Genomic DNA, 15210 nt, shown 5'->3' with positions numbered 1-15210 from the left:
CAGAGAAAGGGAAGAGAGGAGGAGTGCAGAGTACATCAAGAGGGGCAAACAAAAGACATCCTGCACATTCACCAAAAAAGGGGAGGATCAGAGCTTTTCAAGTCAGTATCTAATCATAAGCTGTCCTGCTTCCAAGAGGTGGTATAGCAATCAGTATGTTGGTTACCGGATAAAACGTTTTCCATACCCCAGAGACGAGACCAACAAAAATGAGACAAAAATAAAGAAGAACTAACCTTTTCAAGCTGATCCATCTTTTCTGACCATTCCTAAAACAAAACAATAAAAAAGTATGGTTTCCAGTGAAGAGTATCTGTAATACCAAGATTTTCAGAAAACAAAACAACCCAACTCTTCCCAGAAAGCAACTAACCAAACAAAACAAAAAAGCCAATTAAAAAAAAATCTATAAACTTGGTTTAATATTAAGAAAGGCAAGAGTCACAAAAGTAGAAGAAAATGAACTTTATCTAAGATTCTAGAATGGAATGAATTCATGAATATAAGCCTGCAGATTTTTACTAAGCAGGGCACCCAAGAAAAGCTGTATCTGCTGTTCTGATGCAGCTTTTTGGCTTGTTCCTGGGAGTTTTGCCATGAGTACTGTTATTTCTTGGGAGTGGGTAGCTGGGACCAGCTGAGTTGAGTAATTCTGGAAATGATGTTTAGAAATTAATTCCTGAAACTGGGGGAGTAGGGGGGATCTTTTGCAGTCCCTGATAATTATTTTCCTTTTCATTTTGATTTTACCAACATGCTTTATGCCATCTGTGTAAATCAAAAGAAAAAGAATTATGCCCCTTATTCACAAACCATAAAATAGTGGGAAAAAAAGCCCATTTGCACAAAGGCAATATCCTGATTGCCTATAATCAGAATCCATCAATTTTAGATTATTTCTTCATTTATATACATTCATACCACAGTTATCCACTAAGTATTGGTAAATTGTATTTTTTCTGGCTAGTAAATGTCCTAGATGATGAACAGACACTTTAAAACCAACCAACCAACCCACCTCCTCCAGATGAAATAAATTATACAATTTCTTAAGTGAAACATAATAAACTCTGTCTTAATAAATCAAAATTAACATTATAATATATTGATGCTTATCTTAAATTTAAAATGTCATCTATTATTTTGAACAAAATATACTTCATAATTACTGTAATAGCCAGTAACAGAATTATTTTCCTTCCTTGTGGTTATTCATTCAGCATCTTCCAGTGGTTGGTTCTGCTGAGATTATAGGATTTCCCCTCTGTCCAGCTGGTTGGGATTGAAGAAACGTGGGAACAGAGGTTGGAAGAACTCTGTATACTATGGATTATGACTAAGTTAATAACATCTTCTCCAGGATAAAAGGCAAATGTTTGGGGGTTAGACTTTCAGAGAGGTTTTTAGAGGGGAGAGACCTTTTCTCTTATTTTGGGGCCTGCCATCAGATTACAGATACACTATTTCCCTTCTCAATTTTATGAAACTACACAGATACAAGGAATGATACTCTCACATTCTGGACACATTTCATGATCAGAACTGTAAAGTTTCTTCACTTTACAAGAAAAGGCCAAAGAAAACCTTAATGAACTTTGAACATTTCTCTTCTCCTAGGCTATAAATATTTTCTATAGGTTATGTCATGATTTTTGAAATCACATCACTAAGTGAAATCTTTCCACCAGTTCTGGGCAGTGCCACATATAAAATACCTGGTCCTTTCTGGCTAATGCCAAAGCCAGTCCTTCTGCCATTTTGGCTCTGTTGGCTTGGAATGTCTCATTCTGCTCTTGAAATTTCCGCATGGAAGCTGTTAACAAAGAGGCTCTATTTGAGATATGAAAACACTTCAGAAACAGCATGACAAATAGCCCATGTGATTACAACTGTCACCTAATGAAAAAGGCCAAAGTCACATAAGTGGATTGTGATACTAGGAAAAGCTGGATCCACCTCAACTTTCCAGAAGAATATTTTGGCCTTGGTAATAGACCACAGTTTTTGTTTGTTTGTTTCCTTATTGTTTTTGTTTTTTGTAATAGACAAGTATATATATTTACAAAGATGCCAAAAGGTAACTTTTTAAAGGGTACAATGATAGAACACTGAGTTAGGTAGGTTGCCAGAAAACATCAAAGCTGATGCTAAGTGATGGCTACTACCACTTTATCAGAATTAAAAACAAAAAGAAAAATCAAAACAAACAAAAAACCTTTCTTTTACTTTATTTTCCTTAAAAGTTTTAGTACATATCAACAAAAAAAATAACTTTCTACTTCTACTAACATCTTTCTTGGATGGTACCCAAAGAATATATGATTGAGGGTAGACTACACAAAATGTATGATTTATTGCTGAGGGAGTGATGACAGGGATTTCTCCCAGTTACTCAACACAGCAGTAATGAAGCTGTGGTGAGAACCCATTTCCTAATCCAGACCTAAGGGATGAGTACTAGATTTTATTAAAACCTGAGGGTAGCCTAAATAAAGGGGTCAACTGGATAGAGACAAGCTGATACACATAATGACCTACTCCAAAGAGTCATGCCCATAAGCCAACATAAATAAAACTTGCATACTTATAAATATCATCCAAATGTTATATCAACCTGATTAAGAAGTACACTACTTATAAAATAAAGATTTGTGCTTTCAAGAAGGACAAACTTAACCATACACTATTGTTTCATTTCAAAAACTAAACCTTGAAAAGATTGAAAAAAGCAGGAAAAAAATACGTACAATCCTGGTGTTTTTCTAATGCAATTTCAAGCTTCTCTTTTATCTTCTGCAAGTTTCGGACCTGTTCAGCATAGTCTTGGGTGAGGAGGGTGATGCACATACCAGAAATGGACAAACATCAGGAAAGGAAGTTAATTAAACAAAAAAATGAATGGAAATGATGATGATTTTCTTAACCTGAAAACCATTCCTGTTAAGGAAAGCTAGACAGACAGCCTCCCATTAACAATGAACAACACAGGAAAACAAGTATAGTACAAACTATCCATGGTGTATAAATGGTGAGTACAAAAAGGCAAGTTTGTTTAGCCTTGATAGAAAACAAGAATTAGGCTTAGCCTGGTGATCAGAAATGTCCTGCTATGAAAAACACAGATTTATCTCATGACTTAATTTCAAATCTCAGTTTCCACTTCCTTTTCCAGCCTTAGCAGTAGGATAGATCAAAGTGAACTCACTAAACAGCTCGCTTATAGTCCACACAACTCAGGAACAGTAGTTAGGGCAATAACAAACACCTTAGGTGCAGCATTGTCTTTATAGTGATAGCACTTAATTCTCTAAAAAAGTGAGCTCCCTTTCTACATAGGAACTTGGTAACCTACGCTACATTAAATGTGAATGTCAGAATTAATTATCTAGGTGGCCAAAGAAGATAGTTATGGTTTAGTGAAAACATAGACAGTAGCTCAAATCCCAACTCTGTCAGTCCTTAGCTGGGGACCTTAAGCAAATTATTGGTCCTGTAGTATTAGTTTCTTCATATATTAAATGATGATATTAATTGTACCTACCACAAAAGATGCATTAGATAAAACATTTTATGTGCCTTAAGTGCTTCGCACACAGTGCTCAATAAAATGTAGCTCTTACTGTTACTGTGACTATTATCATTACTCATACTAATACTGTAGGACAATACTCACCACATAGTGGGCCCAGTAAATGTCAGTGCTCTTCCCTGTCCCTTCTCTAACGTAAGTCAAGCTCAACTATTCTTCCTACCATATGGGGAAGGTACATATATTATTTTATAACTCTCTCTCCAACATTAAACAAATGTAAAATTACTTTACCTCTGTTACTGATATTATTTATGGGTAGGAGTAACAGGATAGCAACAATTAAGTTTAAAGCAGATGGAATTAAGACTCTAGCATCAAATAAATCTGGGTTTGGATCCCAGCTCTACCACTTACTACTTGTGAGGCCTTAACCTTGCTAAGCCTAATAAGGCTCTAGTGAGGACAAAATAATTAACTGGTAGTTGTGAGCTATGCTATGAACCTTTGATAACTACATAAATACAAATACTTCACATACAATTTGGTGAATTTGGGTCTGATAGCTACACAAATATAAATATTTCGCATACCACTTGGTGAATTTGGGTCTGCTGTTTTACTCCAATAAAATGGGCATTAAAAGGCCAAGGGACAAAAAGAGACACAGAAGCCATGAACCACTTTACAGGATGAAGCTTTCCAAATGTATCCACTGGCAGAAACCAAAATAATAACTCACAATTCTATCATGACCATGCCCTCCTCAGGCAAAGGATATAATGGGAGCTGTGTAAATTGTAAACTGCAGACAAAAGACATAATGAGAGTGACACCTTCTATGCAGGTGCTGAAGTCAGAAATACCATTGAAAAATGGCCCAAAGACCTACAACAACACTTACACAGGTGGTATGAGCTGCAGGAAGTGGCAACACAGCACCAATCTCTGGTGCTGATGAATCCAATATCTGTTGGCCATTCCCTTTAAATACTAACGCCATCCCTTTCCACCTGAAAGCAGGCTATGCTAATGGTGGAAGATGGTCAAATCTATTGTACATATATTATTATTATCTTTTATTTCCATGGCTAGAAACCTCAGGAGCAGAAAAAAATTTTTAATAAACTTTCAAATTCAGTTTTGAATTTATACTATTTACTACACTAACAAAAGAAGAGGGTATACTTGCTCCTTTCTAAAAAGATCAAAATGATATGTGAAAATAACTATGAAGTCATCCTATATGGCTATTTTATAGGAAGAGAGTCAAGCAAGGCAAGTTTCCTGTTCTTTGCTTTTTATGAGTTCTTAGACATACCAGAAAGTCTGGCCTCTAACTTCCGTATCTGTTCATTCCTTCTCAGAAGCTGGGATGAAAGATCTTCTCTGGAGCTGCTTCCATCGGAAGCCTGTTGAGGTATACACAAGGAAGGTCGTATTCATATATGTGTGAGACCACAATACTGAGCCAGAAAGTGACAAGTCTTATTTTAGGTTTGGTTACACTTTAATTAATTGTAATCATTGAAAAGCTGGGCCTAGTTTCTCTACCTGGAAAGTGGAAGCAACGCTTTCTTCCTCTTATAAAGTGAAGGAGAGAGGAGATGCTAAACAGATCAATTTTATGTGTACACATGCTACTGAAATAAATAATAGTAAATAGATCCATTATTACAGCAAGTATATAATACAAAAACTATATTTGCCATGATAAAAAAATCACTTTATCTTTCCAAAAGTAAAGTCCTGGGATAAAGAAGGCGGGGGTTCTTTAGGGATCAAAAGCTGGTCTATGACTACGAATCTTTCACCGATATTGATAAAGTTTCAGTATCTTCATCTATAAAACAAACGGATATCAATCTAAAACTCTAACTTGCATCACAGACTTCAGCAGATAATATGCATTCAACAAACCAATACATTAATGAGGCATACATTTTCCCCAACAAACCAGATTATTTTAAAATAAATGAATACTACTATTGCTATAGGCACTGCTTGTGATTGCTAATAACTCAGTTTTTAAAATCTCTTTTACTTTTCATTATACAATTTTTCAAAATATAGAAAGGGAGAGAGATTGGTCTAAATAACGCTCTCCATCTACTTTCACAATTGCTGATGCTTTCCCTTATTTGCTTCATCAATTTTTATTTTTCTGAAGTAATTTAAATAACAGACATCATGACATTTCATCCTAAATACTCCAAAAACTAAGGCTATTTCTCTTCATAGGCAACATGATTATCATTCCTAACAAAAAATACTAACATCCAGTCCTTAATCATGTTTCCCACTGTATCCCCAAAATGTTTTTAAAGATTATTCAATAATTCACCTCAAATATTCATCTACATGTCCAGCCACTTGCCCATCCAATATGTACTGAGAGTCAGGACAGTGGACAGTTAAGAGGAGAGTCTCTGGTGTCAGAAAACCTTGCTTCAGGTTGCAGCTTTACCACTTACGAGCTGTAAGAACTTAGGCTCATTACTCAACTTCTCTGTGCACTGGTTTCCTCATTTGCAATCTGTGATAACAAACAGCATTTGCCTCACAGAGCTGTGATGAGGATTAAGTAAATCAATACTTGTCAAATCCCTAAAACACAGCCTGGCACATATTAGCTTTAATATGTGTCATCTATTACTAGTTGTCTTAGTCTGTTTGAGTGCTATAATGAAATGCCATAGAATGTGTGACTTATAAACAACAGAAATGTATTTCTCACAGTTCTGGAGCCTAGGAAGTCCAAAATTAAGGTGCCAGCAGATTTGGTGTCTAGTGAAGACCCACTTTCTGGTTCATACATGACACCTTCTAGCTGTGCCCTCACATGGTGGAAGGGGCAAGGCAGCTTTCTGGGGCCTCTTTTGTAAGAGCACTAATCCCATTCATGAGGGTTCCTCCCTCATGAGCTAATCATCTCGGAGACGATTCACCTCCTCATTCCATCACTCTAGTGATTAGGTTTCAACATATCAATTTTTGGAGACACACATTCAGACCACAGCACTAGCAGTATAAGAAGCTGTTATGATTATTACTGTTAGTGAGACATCCTATGTCTCACTACTGTGCTAAGCACTAGGAATAGTGGTGAAACAAAGAGCTCCTATCCAAAATAACAGCAGCAGCAGCAACAGAAGCTAATTATGAAATGCTTAGAGCCAGATGCCATGCTAAGTGCTTTACATTCTACGCAGAAGAACTGACATTACAGGCCTCAGACTGTTATCCTTAGAAAGGCCTGCTTTTAAGGTTGGTCCTTGGCTGGCATCTGGGAACTTAGATTTTGGGAGGGTTCCCATCATTCTGTTAAGAATGGCTCATTGTGCCTAAAATGTTTGTGCAAAAATATGGGTTTATGCTGAATACCTGGTTTCCTTCTGGAGTCTGGATTATTTATTTATTTAGACAGAGTCTCGCTCTGTCACCCAGGCTGGAGTGCAGTGGTACAATGTTGGCTCACTGTAACCTCTGCCTCTTGGGTTCAAGCGATTCTCCTGCCTCCTGAGTAGCTGGGACTACAGGTGTGTGTCACCATGCTCAGCTAATATTTGTATTTTTAGTAGAGACAGGGTTTCGCCATGTTGGCCAGGCTGGTCTCAAATTCCTGACCTCAACTGATCCATCTGCCTTGGTCCCCCAAAGTGCTGGGATTACAGGTGTGAGCCACCCTGCCTGGCCTGGATTCTGGAATTTTGATACATAGTAGGCAGAGGGTGTTCACATGACCAGTCCCCAATAAAAAGCCTGGACACTGAGTCTCTAATGAGCTTCCCTGGTAGACATTTTACATGTGTTGTCACAACTCATTGCTGGGAGAATGGAGCATGTCCTATGTAATTCCACTGGGAGAAGAATCTTGGAAGCTTGCACCTGTTTCCTCCAAGCTTTTCCCCATGCACCTTTTCCCTTTGCTGAGTCTGTTTTAGATCCTTTCACTGTAATAAATGATAGCAGTGAGTAAAACTATATGGTGAGTCTTGTGAGTCCTCCTAGTGAATAATTAAATCTGGGGATGATCTTGGGGATCCTTGACACACATACTTTAATAAAGGTAGATACAGTTCCTATCCCCATTTTATAGATGTGAAAAATAAGGCAAGGAAAAATGAAGAAATTTGCCCAAAGTCACATAATAATAATAGAGCAGATATGACTCTATAACCTGACCTGAGTTCCTAAGGGCTACACTTTACTTATTGTCTTTCATGAAACTCCCAGTTCAGTGGAAGAGACAAACAAGCAAATCATCAATAATAATGCAGTACAGCAGGTGCTATTACAGAGGTTAGCAGAAGACAAGGCACCAAACAGCCAGGAGGGGTAAAGGGTAGGGGGCTGCCAGGGGAGAAGGTCAGGTCAAGGGAGTTTGCTGGAAGTAACACATGAGCTGAGTCTTAAGATGCACAAGAGTCTGTCAGAGGAATGCAGGAGTGAAAGGGGAAATGAGACATTCTAGAGAGAGGAAATAGCATGTGCAAAAATTGTAAGCATGAAAGAATGTGGTCCATTCTAGAAAGTGCAATAAATTCAGTCTGGCTGTGGCACAGGGTGTAGCAAAGTACAGTGAGATAATGCTGGCCATATAAGCTGAGAGAAGACCATGACAGTTTACCATTATGCTATAATAATGAGTCTGTACTTCATCCAGAAAATAATGGGGAAGCCACTGAGTTTTATGAGTTTTAAGTACTGGAGAGACATGAACAGATCTGCTTTTAGAAAGATCACTTTGGGCTGTGCACAGTGGCTAGCACCTGCAGTCCCAGTACTTTGGGAGGCCAAGGTGGGCAGATCGTTTGAGCCCAGGAGTTCGAGACCAGCCTAAGCAACATGGCAAAACTCCGTCGCTACAAAAAATACAAAAATTAGCTGGGTGTGGTGGCGCGTGCCTGTAGTCCCAACTACTCACGAGGCTGAAATGGGAGAATCGCTTGAGCCCAGGAGGTTAAGGCTGCAGTGGGCTGTGATCGGGCCACTGCACTCCAGCCTGGGTGACAGAAAGAGATCCCTGTCTCAAAGAAAAAAAAAGGTCACTTTGGGGACAGGGAACCCAGATAGACTACAAGTTTGTCCCAGAAAGAAAGGCAGCTTGAAATCAAATGATAGTATAGGTTGAGTATCTCTTGCCCAAACAGGTTAGGATCAGAAGTGTTTTGGAGTTTGGATTTTTTCAGATTTTGGAATGTCTGCATATACATAATATAATATTTTGGGGATGGGACCCAAGTGTAAACGTGAAATTATGTTCCATATACATTTTATACACATAGCCTGAACATAATTTTATACAACATTTTAAATGATATGCATTAAACAAAGTTGTGTTAAGTATTTATGTGTAAATTTTCCACTTGTGGCCATGTTGGTGCTCAAAAAGTTTAAGATTTTGGAGTATTTCAGATTTCAAATTTTCAGATTAGGGATGCTTAACCTCTGCTAGTAAATGTACTACTAGAAGATGGAGTAGGGAGGCAAGTTTGAGACATTTAAGAAATGAAAGCTGCCTGTAATCCTAGCACTTTGGGAGGCCAAGGCAAGAGGATTGCCTGAACTCAGGAGTTCAAGACCAGACTGGGCACACGGTGAAACCTCATCTCTACTAAAAATACAAAAAACTAGCCAAGTGTGGTGGTGTGTGCCTGTAGTCCCAGCTACTTGGGAGGCTGAGTGAGGCAGGAGAATTGCTTGAACCCAGGGTCCAGCCTGGGCGACACAGCAAGACTCTGTCTCCAAAAAAAAAAAAAAAAAAAGAAAGAAAGAAATAGAAGCCATAATACGTGTTGACTGATTGGACACCAAGAAGTGAAAGGAGGGAAGAGTCTAAACTACCTCCAGGGTTTCTGGCTGGTGACTTGGGAAGATGAAGGTGCACATTTGGAGATGGAAATAATGAATTCAATTTTGTTCATTTAGAATTTGAGATGCCACAGAGGAGGGATCTGTTTGGAGAAACATATGCAGTTGGATATAAGGGTCTGGAGACAGGAACTGAGGATCAGGTTGTATTAAGTTCAAAACTTGAGAAATCCCAAAATAAATTACTTCCTGAATCTGGGTCAATCTCTGTATTTGGAATACATTACTAAATAAAAGACTTCATTTAGCGCGTCAGCATGAAGGCAAAACAGGTCCTTCTGTCACAGAACCCAGCCTTAAAACTACATCCTTCAGCCTGATGCTCAAATGTGTGCTTATATTTCCTCTTAAATATAGGAGCCAGTGATAATGTAGATCTGGTAATCTTATTGCTCCATCCCGATAACCTAATAGCTTCTGCCATGTAATCTGACCTGGGATCCAGGCAGTACAAGAAAGCAGGAGGAAGACTCATCTGACAATGGAAACAATTCAAATGTCTATCGCCAGGAGAAGACAGAGATTAAATGTGGCCTTTTCAAATGCTAGGATCTTTTTTTTAAAAAAAATCTTTAGAGACAGAGTCTTGCTCTGTTGCCTAAGCTGGAGTACAGTGGCACGATCATAGCTCACTACAATCCCAAACTCCTGGGCTCAAGCGATCCTCTTGCCTCTGCCTCCCAAGAAGCTAGGACTACAGGCATACCACCACCAACCAGGCAAATTAAAAAAAAAAACAAAACTTTTGTACAGATGCAGTCTCGCTATGTTGCCCAGGCTGGTCTTGAACTTCTGGCCTCAAGCAGTCCTTCTGCCTTAGCTTCCCAAAGCATTGGGATTACAGGCGTGAGCTTCTGTGTCCAGCCTGGAATCTTATACAGCAGTAAAAATAAATGAACCACAGCTTCCTGTAACATGGATGCATTTTATAAGCATGTTGAATTAAATTTTAAAAAAGGAAATCCAAGAAGTCTACAGTGTGCAACTTTTATAACTTCAAAAACAAGCAGTATTAAATAATAAATTGTTTATGAATACATACATATCTGGTAAGATATTTTAAAAAGCAAGTAAATGAAAAATATAAAATTTAGAATAGTGGTTATGCTATCCTAAATTGGGTAGAGGAAATTGGAAGAAACATATAAGTGGCTTAACAGAATTGATAGTGTTCTCTCTCTTCAGATGAGTGATAGATTTACTTTATGCTTTATACTTTACATATCTATTACATACATTCTTTTATATATATATCCAGCATTATAAATGAGTTTTAAAGAAATTTATTGCCAAGTGTGGTGGCTCACCCCTGTAATCCTAGCACTTTGGGAGACCGAGGCGGGAGGATCACGAGGTCAGGAGTTCCAGACCAGCCTGGCCAACACAGTGAAACTCTGTCTCTACTAAAAATACAAAAATTAGCTGGACGTGGTGGCGGGTGCCTGTAGTCCCAGCTACTCAGGAGGCTGAGGCAGGAGAATCGCTTGAACCCGGGAGATGGAGGTTGCAGTGAGCCGAGATTGTGCTGCTGCACTCCACCCTAGGTGACAGAGCGAGACTCTATCTCAAAAACAATAAACAAAAAACAAAAAAAAATTAGCCGGGTGTGGTGGTGGGCACCTGCAGTCCCAGCTACTTGGGAGGCTGAGGCAGGAGAATTGCTTGAACCCGGGTGGTGGAGGATGCAATGAGCTGAGATCATGCCACTGCACTCCGGCCTGGCTGACAGAGTGAGACTCTGTCTCAAAAAAAAAAAAATAGAAAAGAAAAGAAATTTATCTAACTTAAGAGGATCCTGTCATATGCAAAAGCCACACTTTATTTTTTAAGCATGACATTTCCCTCATATAGCAACATCTTCATTTTTTGAAATCTTATAGTCACAAATGTATTTTACTAATAAGAAACATATTGTAGGCTGGGCATGGTGGCTCACGCCTGTAATCCCAGCACTTTGGGAGGCCAAGGTGGGCGGATCGCCTGAGCTGAGGAGTTTGAGACCACCCTGGGCAACATGGTGAAAACCTGTCTCTACTAAAATACAAAAAATTAGCCAGGCATGGTGGAACACACCTGTAGTCCCAGCTACTCGGGAGGCTGAGGCACGAGAATTGCTTGAGCCCCAGAGGCAGAGGTTGTGGTGAACCGAGATCAGGCCACTGCACTCCACTTTGGGCTACAGAGCGAGAATCCATCTCAAAAAAAAAAAAAGAAAGAAAGAAAAAAGAAAAAAAGAAACATACTGTAATCACTGGGGCCATCTTTCCCACAATCGTTCCAATACAACAATGCACTCTTGCTAACCCCATACCACAACTCAGAGACCTTGTTAAGCAGCAATGACTTAGTTGTTATATAAGTATATATGTCTGCAATGAAAACAGGCCCAGACATTTTCAGAAATGAAATGCAAAAGAAGATGTATAAGGTATATAGATGGAAAAACAGTACAAGAGGACACTGGAGAGAATATGGAGAGGAACTCACAGAAAAATAAGGAAAAAAATAGAGTACCTTAACATTTACAAACCAAACATTAACAAAAAGGTACCTCAGAGTAAGAAGAATCAGATGTACAGGCTCTTGTACAGCTATAAACCATGAAAGGTATGAAATAATCAAGCAATTTAAAATATTTATTGGAAGAATACCCTGCAAAAGTGTCTTTATTTCTTAAGTAAAGGTACTTACAAAGTCATCTCCTGAGTCAGCTCCCATTGAGGCAACTGATTCCTTGCTCACAGACCGTGGGATCCTAGTAGCACCTCCTGGCCTCTGAGCAACAGCAGTCTCTTCTGCAATTTTCTTCTTCAGTTTTGCAAACATGTTTGCTGTGTGGCTATCCTGCACGGATGACGAGCTCTCAGTAGTCCTGGTGCCTGTGTTCAGGATTCAGACAGAGGCGCCTACAAAGTTTCAGACATCCAAGCTAGCTGCATTCCCACTTAAATGTGGGCCAAGGGCTTACGGCAACACAGGATCTATAAATCAGATGAAAGAGACAGTTCAAAAGTTAAACATTGGAAAGATTTCGCATCTGAGTTGTTAAGTTTTGGATTTCAAAACTAAGTTTCATAACTTACATGTACACTTATAGAACACAATTACTAAACATTTAAAAAGCACTCAGGTGCTTCATATGCATATACAGATGAAGAAACCCAGTCTCAAGGAGATGAAGTAACCTACCAAAGATTGTGTGGCTAAGTGGAAGGGCTGGTATTTGAACAGAGGACTCTGATTCACAAATCTCTACGTTTTTTTTTTTAATTACATGTTGGCTATGACATATAACACACTTGGTAAAATGTCCCAGAGCAGACATCAACATCATATATTCATGACTTAATGATTTCAAATCCTTCCTCCAATAAGCTTAACTACAGTTTAGTGTTAAGTTGAAGACAAAAATGCATGTAATTCAATTCATATGTAATTCAATATTCAATATGTAATTCAATATGTAAAAGGTGTAATATCCTACTGTTTCAGGATGGTTTGCAATCAACTGTCCAATAGGAAAAGCTGGCAACAGAAAAAAGAAGACACACCAGACAACTCTATTATATAAGTATCTGATATCCTTGAACATTTTCTAGAGACGCTGTGTGGTTTTGAGTTTGATAAAATTACCTCCAATGAGTTTATTTTCTTTCTTTCTTTCTTTTTTTTTTTTTTGAGATGGAGTTTCGCTCTTGTTGCCTAAGCTGGAATGCAATGGCACGATCTCGGCTCACCGCAACCTCCACCTCCTGGGTTCAAGCGATTCTCCTGCCTCAGCCTCCCGAGTAGCTGGGATTACAGGAATGCGCCACTATGCCCGGCTTATTTTATATTTTTAGTAGAGACGAGGTTTCTCCGTGTTGGTCAGGCTGGTCTCAAACTCTTGACCTCAGATGATCCACCTGCATTGACCTCCCAAAGTGCTGGGATTACAGGCATAAGCCACTGCGCCTGGCCTCACAGTTTCTTTTCTTAAGAATGTTTGACATGATATTCAAAGTAAGATTCAAAAATCTTTTCCTCCTAATGGTGTATAAAACACTAATATTCTGGTTCCAACCTTAACTTTCCATGTTTTGTGGAGGATACCTAAGCTCTGCTCTGAGATACACAAATGCTATCTTACCACTTCAGATCCTCCATTAAGGCTGTACAATTCTTCAGAAACTTTACTTTCAATGTGTGTAAACCACTTACTCACCTGGCTTATCTACTAGATTTAAAACAGCTTGGAGGTCAAAGCATTCTGTCCTGCATGAAGACAAAGATAAAATGCATTGGGTATTTCTTTTCAAGTGTACGGCCAAAATGTTGGGTGGGGATAGGGGGAAGAAGTGAAGGAAGAGGAGGGGCAGAAGAAGGATTAAAGGGGGTAAGAAAACCTGTCACAACTCTCAATGGGATACCCTCCCTAACCCTGATCTCCTATGAATTTGTTTTTTGCCTAAGAGCTTCACTTACAAGCGCATAGAACAGAATTGATCACCGCAGCGGGTGCCTAAATTCACTTCTCCCTGGGAGCCCTGAGCAAAACAATTTGAATGAGGTTAAGTTTTCCTGGAGCCAGTATTTATTTCTCAGTTGATTACTACACTCACATACTGTTTACCTGGCCAGACCCTGGGCTGTCTGGTCACGGATTTGCACTGACAAAAAGCAAGGCAAAATTGGGTAAAGACAGATGTCTAACCCCCAGGGAGGCAGGCAGGTGCCTGCCACGGCAGTTTGGATCTCACTCCCTCAGGCTACCTCCAGCCCCGCCCGTGCTTTGGACTGTCAAAGAAAGGAAGGATCCAACATCTCTCCCATTTGACAGCAGGGAAACTGAGCCCTAGAGAGGAGGAGCGACTTGTCCAAGGTCGCGCAGGGAGGAATCCCGGAACCCTAGGCTCCAGACTCCCAGGCCGGGGCAGCCCGCCTCCGCCCCCACTCTCACCCTTTCAGCACCCCGGTGCCGCCCCCCGCCTTGGGGCTCGGGCAACCCTGACCGGGCCGCTGCGAGGACAGACCGAGGCCACTGGGAGAATAAGGGGCCTGCTCGCATTCCCGGAGTCCTGGCCCGCGCACCTGCCTCTCTCTGGGCAGCCAGCAAAGCCCCGCCTCCCGGGCCTCTCGTGAGCCCCTGCCCGCGTCACCAACCCCCACCGCCCAGCCGGCGAGCCGGGCAGCGACCCGGAACCGCACGTCTCCCAGCGCGCCGGAAGTGACTGCGCGGGGTGGGGGGGGGGGGGGTTGGTCCGACGCGCGCATGCGCCCGTGCGCGGCCTTGGCGGCTACAGTTACCACCTGTGAGCGGCGGTTGGGCCGGAACGGCTGGAGTTCTCGGGTGCCCAGCCGGGCGCTCCCTCAGCCCAGTTCGCCACGTCAGCGAGCGGCCAGAGCCGCAGATGATGACTGAGTCTCCGAGGCCTCTCGGTCTTTTTCTATTTTAACAGGGGCGCGTGCAGAGCGTGGTAAGTGGGAGGGGCTTCGTGTCAAAAGTAAAAGAACCCAGTCGGTGCCACAGGCCCCGCTGTGCTGTGCTGGCTACAAACCCGGCCGGGGCTGCGCTGCTTGGCCAGGCGCCCCCCCGCGCCGCCGGGTCCCGCCGCACCCTAGGCAGCTGCCTTGCCACCGTGTGACCCGGGAAGTCTGCGCCTCCAGCTTCACTCACAAGCCAGTAGCTCCAGAAACTAGTCCTGGGACCTTACACCTTGAGACCAGTTTTTAGACTTTGGCGCCTGTCACCTACTGTAGATGATGCGTTTTATATCGCAACCGAGTACATAACGTCCAGCAGAACCACGTTCTTACTATGTAATGCA

The 15210-nt window shown here is 40.9% G+C and overlaps 1 protein-coding gene across 11 annotated transcripts in view; it reads right to left on the bottom strand.

Moving 5' to 3' along the window:
• Positions 1–14618, bottom strand: part of GOLGA1 (golgin A1) — a 63225-nt gene extending 48607 nt beyond the window's left edge. For 4 of the 11 annotated variants that reach the window (XR_001721004.4, XR_010148852.1, XM_016961647.4 and 1 more), the window contains exons 1-7: positions 14343–14605; positions 13608–13657; positions 12095–12384; positions 4851–4941; positions 2748–2822; positions 1716–1813; positions 237–269 (exon numbers count right to left, since the gene is read on the bottom strand). Coding sequence is in view for 8 of the 11 variants with exons in the window: in XM_016961647.4 (XP_016817136.1) it covers positions 237–269; positions 1716–1813; positions 2748–2822; positions 4851–4941; positions 12095–12229 (432 nt within the window). In the remaining 3 variants the exon portion in view is untranslated. Of the gene's footprint in view, positions 1–236; positions 270–1715; positions 1814–2747; positions 2823–4850; positions 4942–12094; positions 12385–13607; positions 13658–14342 lie in introns of all 11 variants that reach the window. The other 7 variants (XR_010148851.1, XM_001142840.6, XM_063788328.1 and 4 more) reach the window with 6 other exon arrangements.
• Positions 14619–15210: the final 592 nt, after the last annotated feature.

This window comes from Pan troglodytes, chromosome 11, assembly GCF_028858775.2.
Source record: "Pan troglodytes isolate AG18354 chromosome 11, NHGRI_mPanTro3-v2.0_pri, whole genome shotgun sequence".
Classification (NCBI taxonomy): domain Eukaryota; kingdom Metazoa; phylum Chordata; class Mammalia; order Primates; family Hominidae; genus Pan; species Pan troglodytes.
Note: the sequence above shows the minus strand (reverse complement) of the source record. Positions and strands in the feature narration are given on the sequence as shown.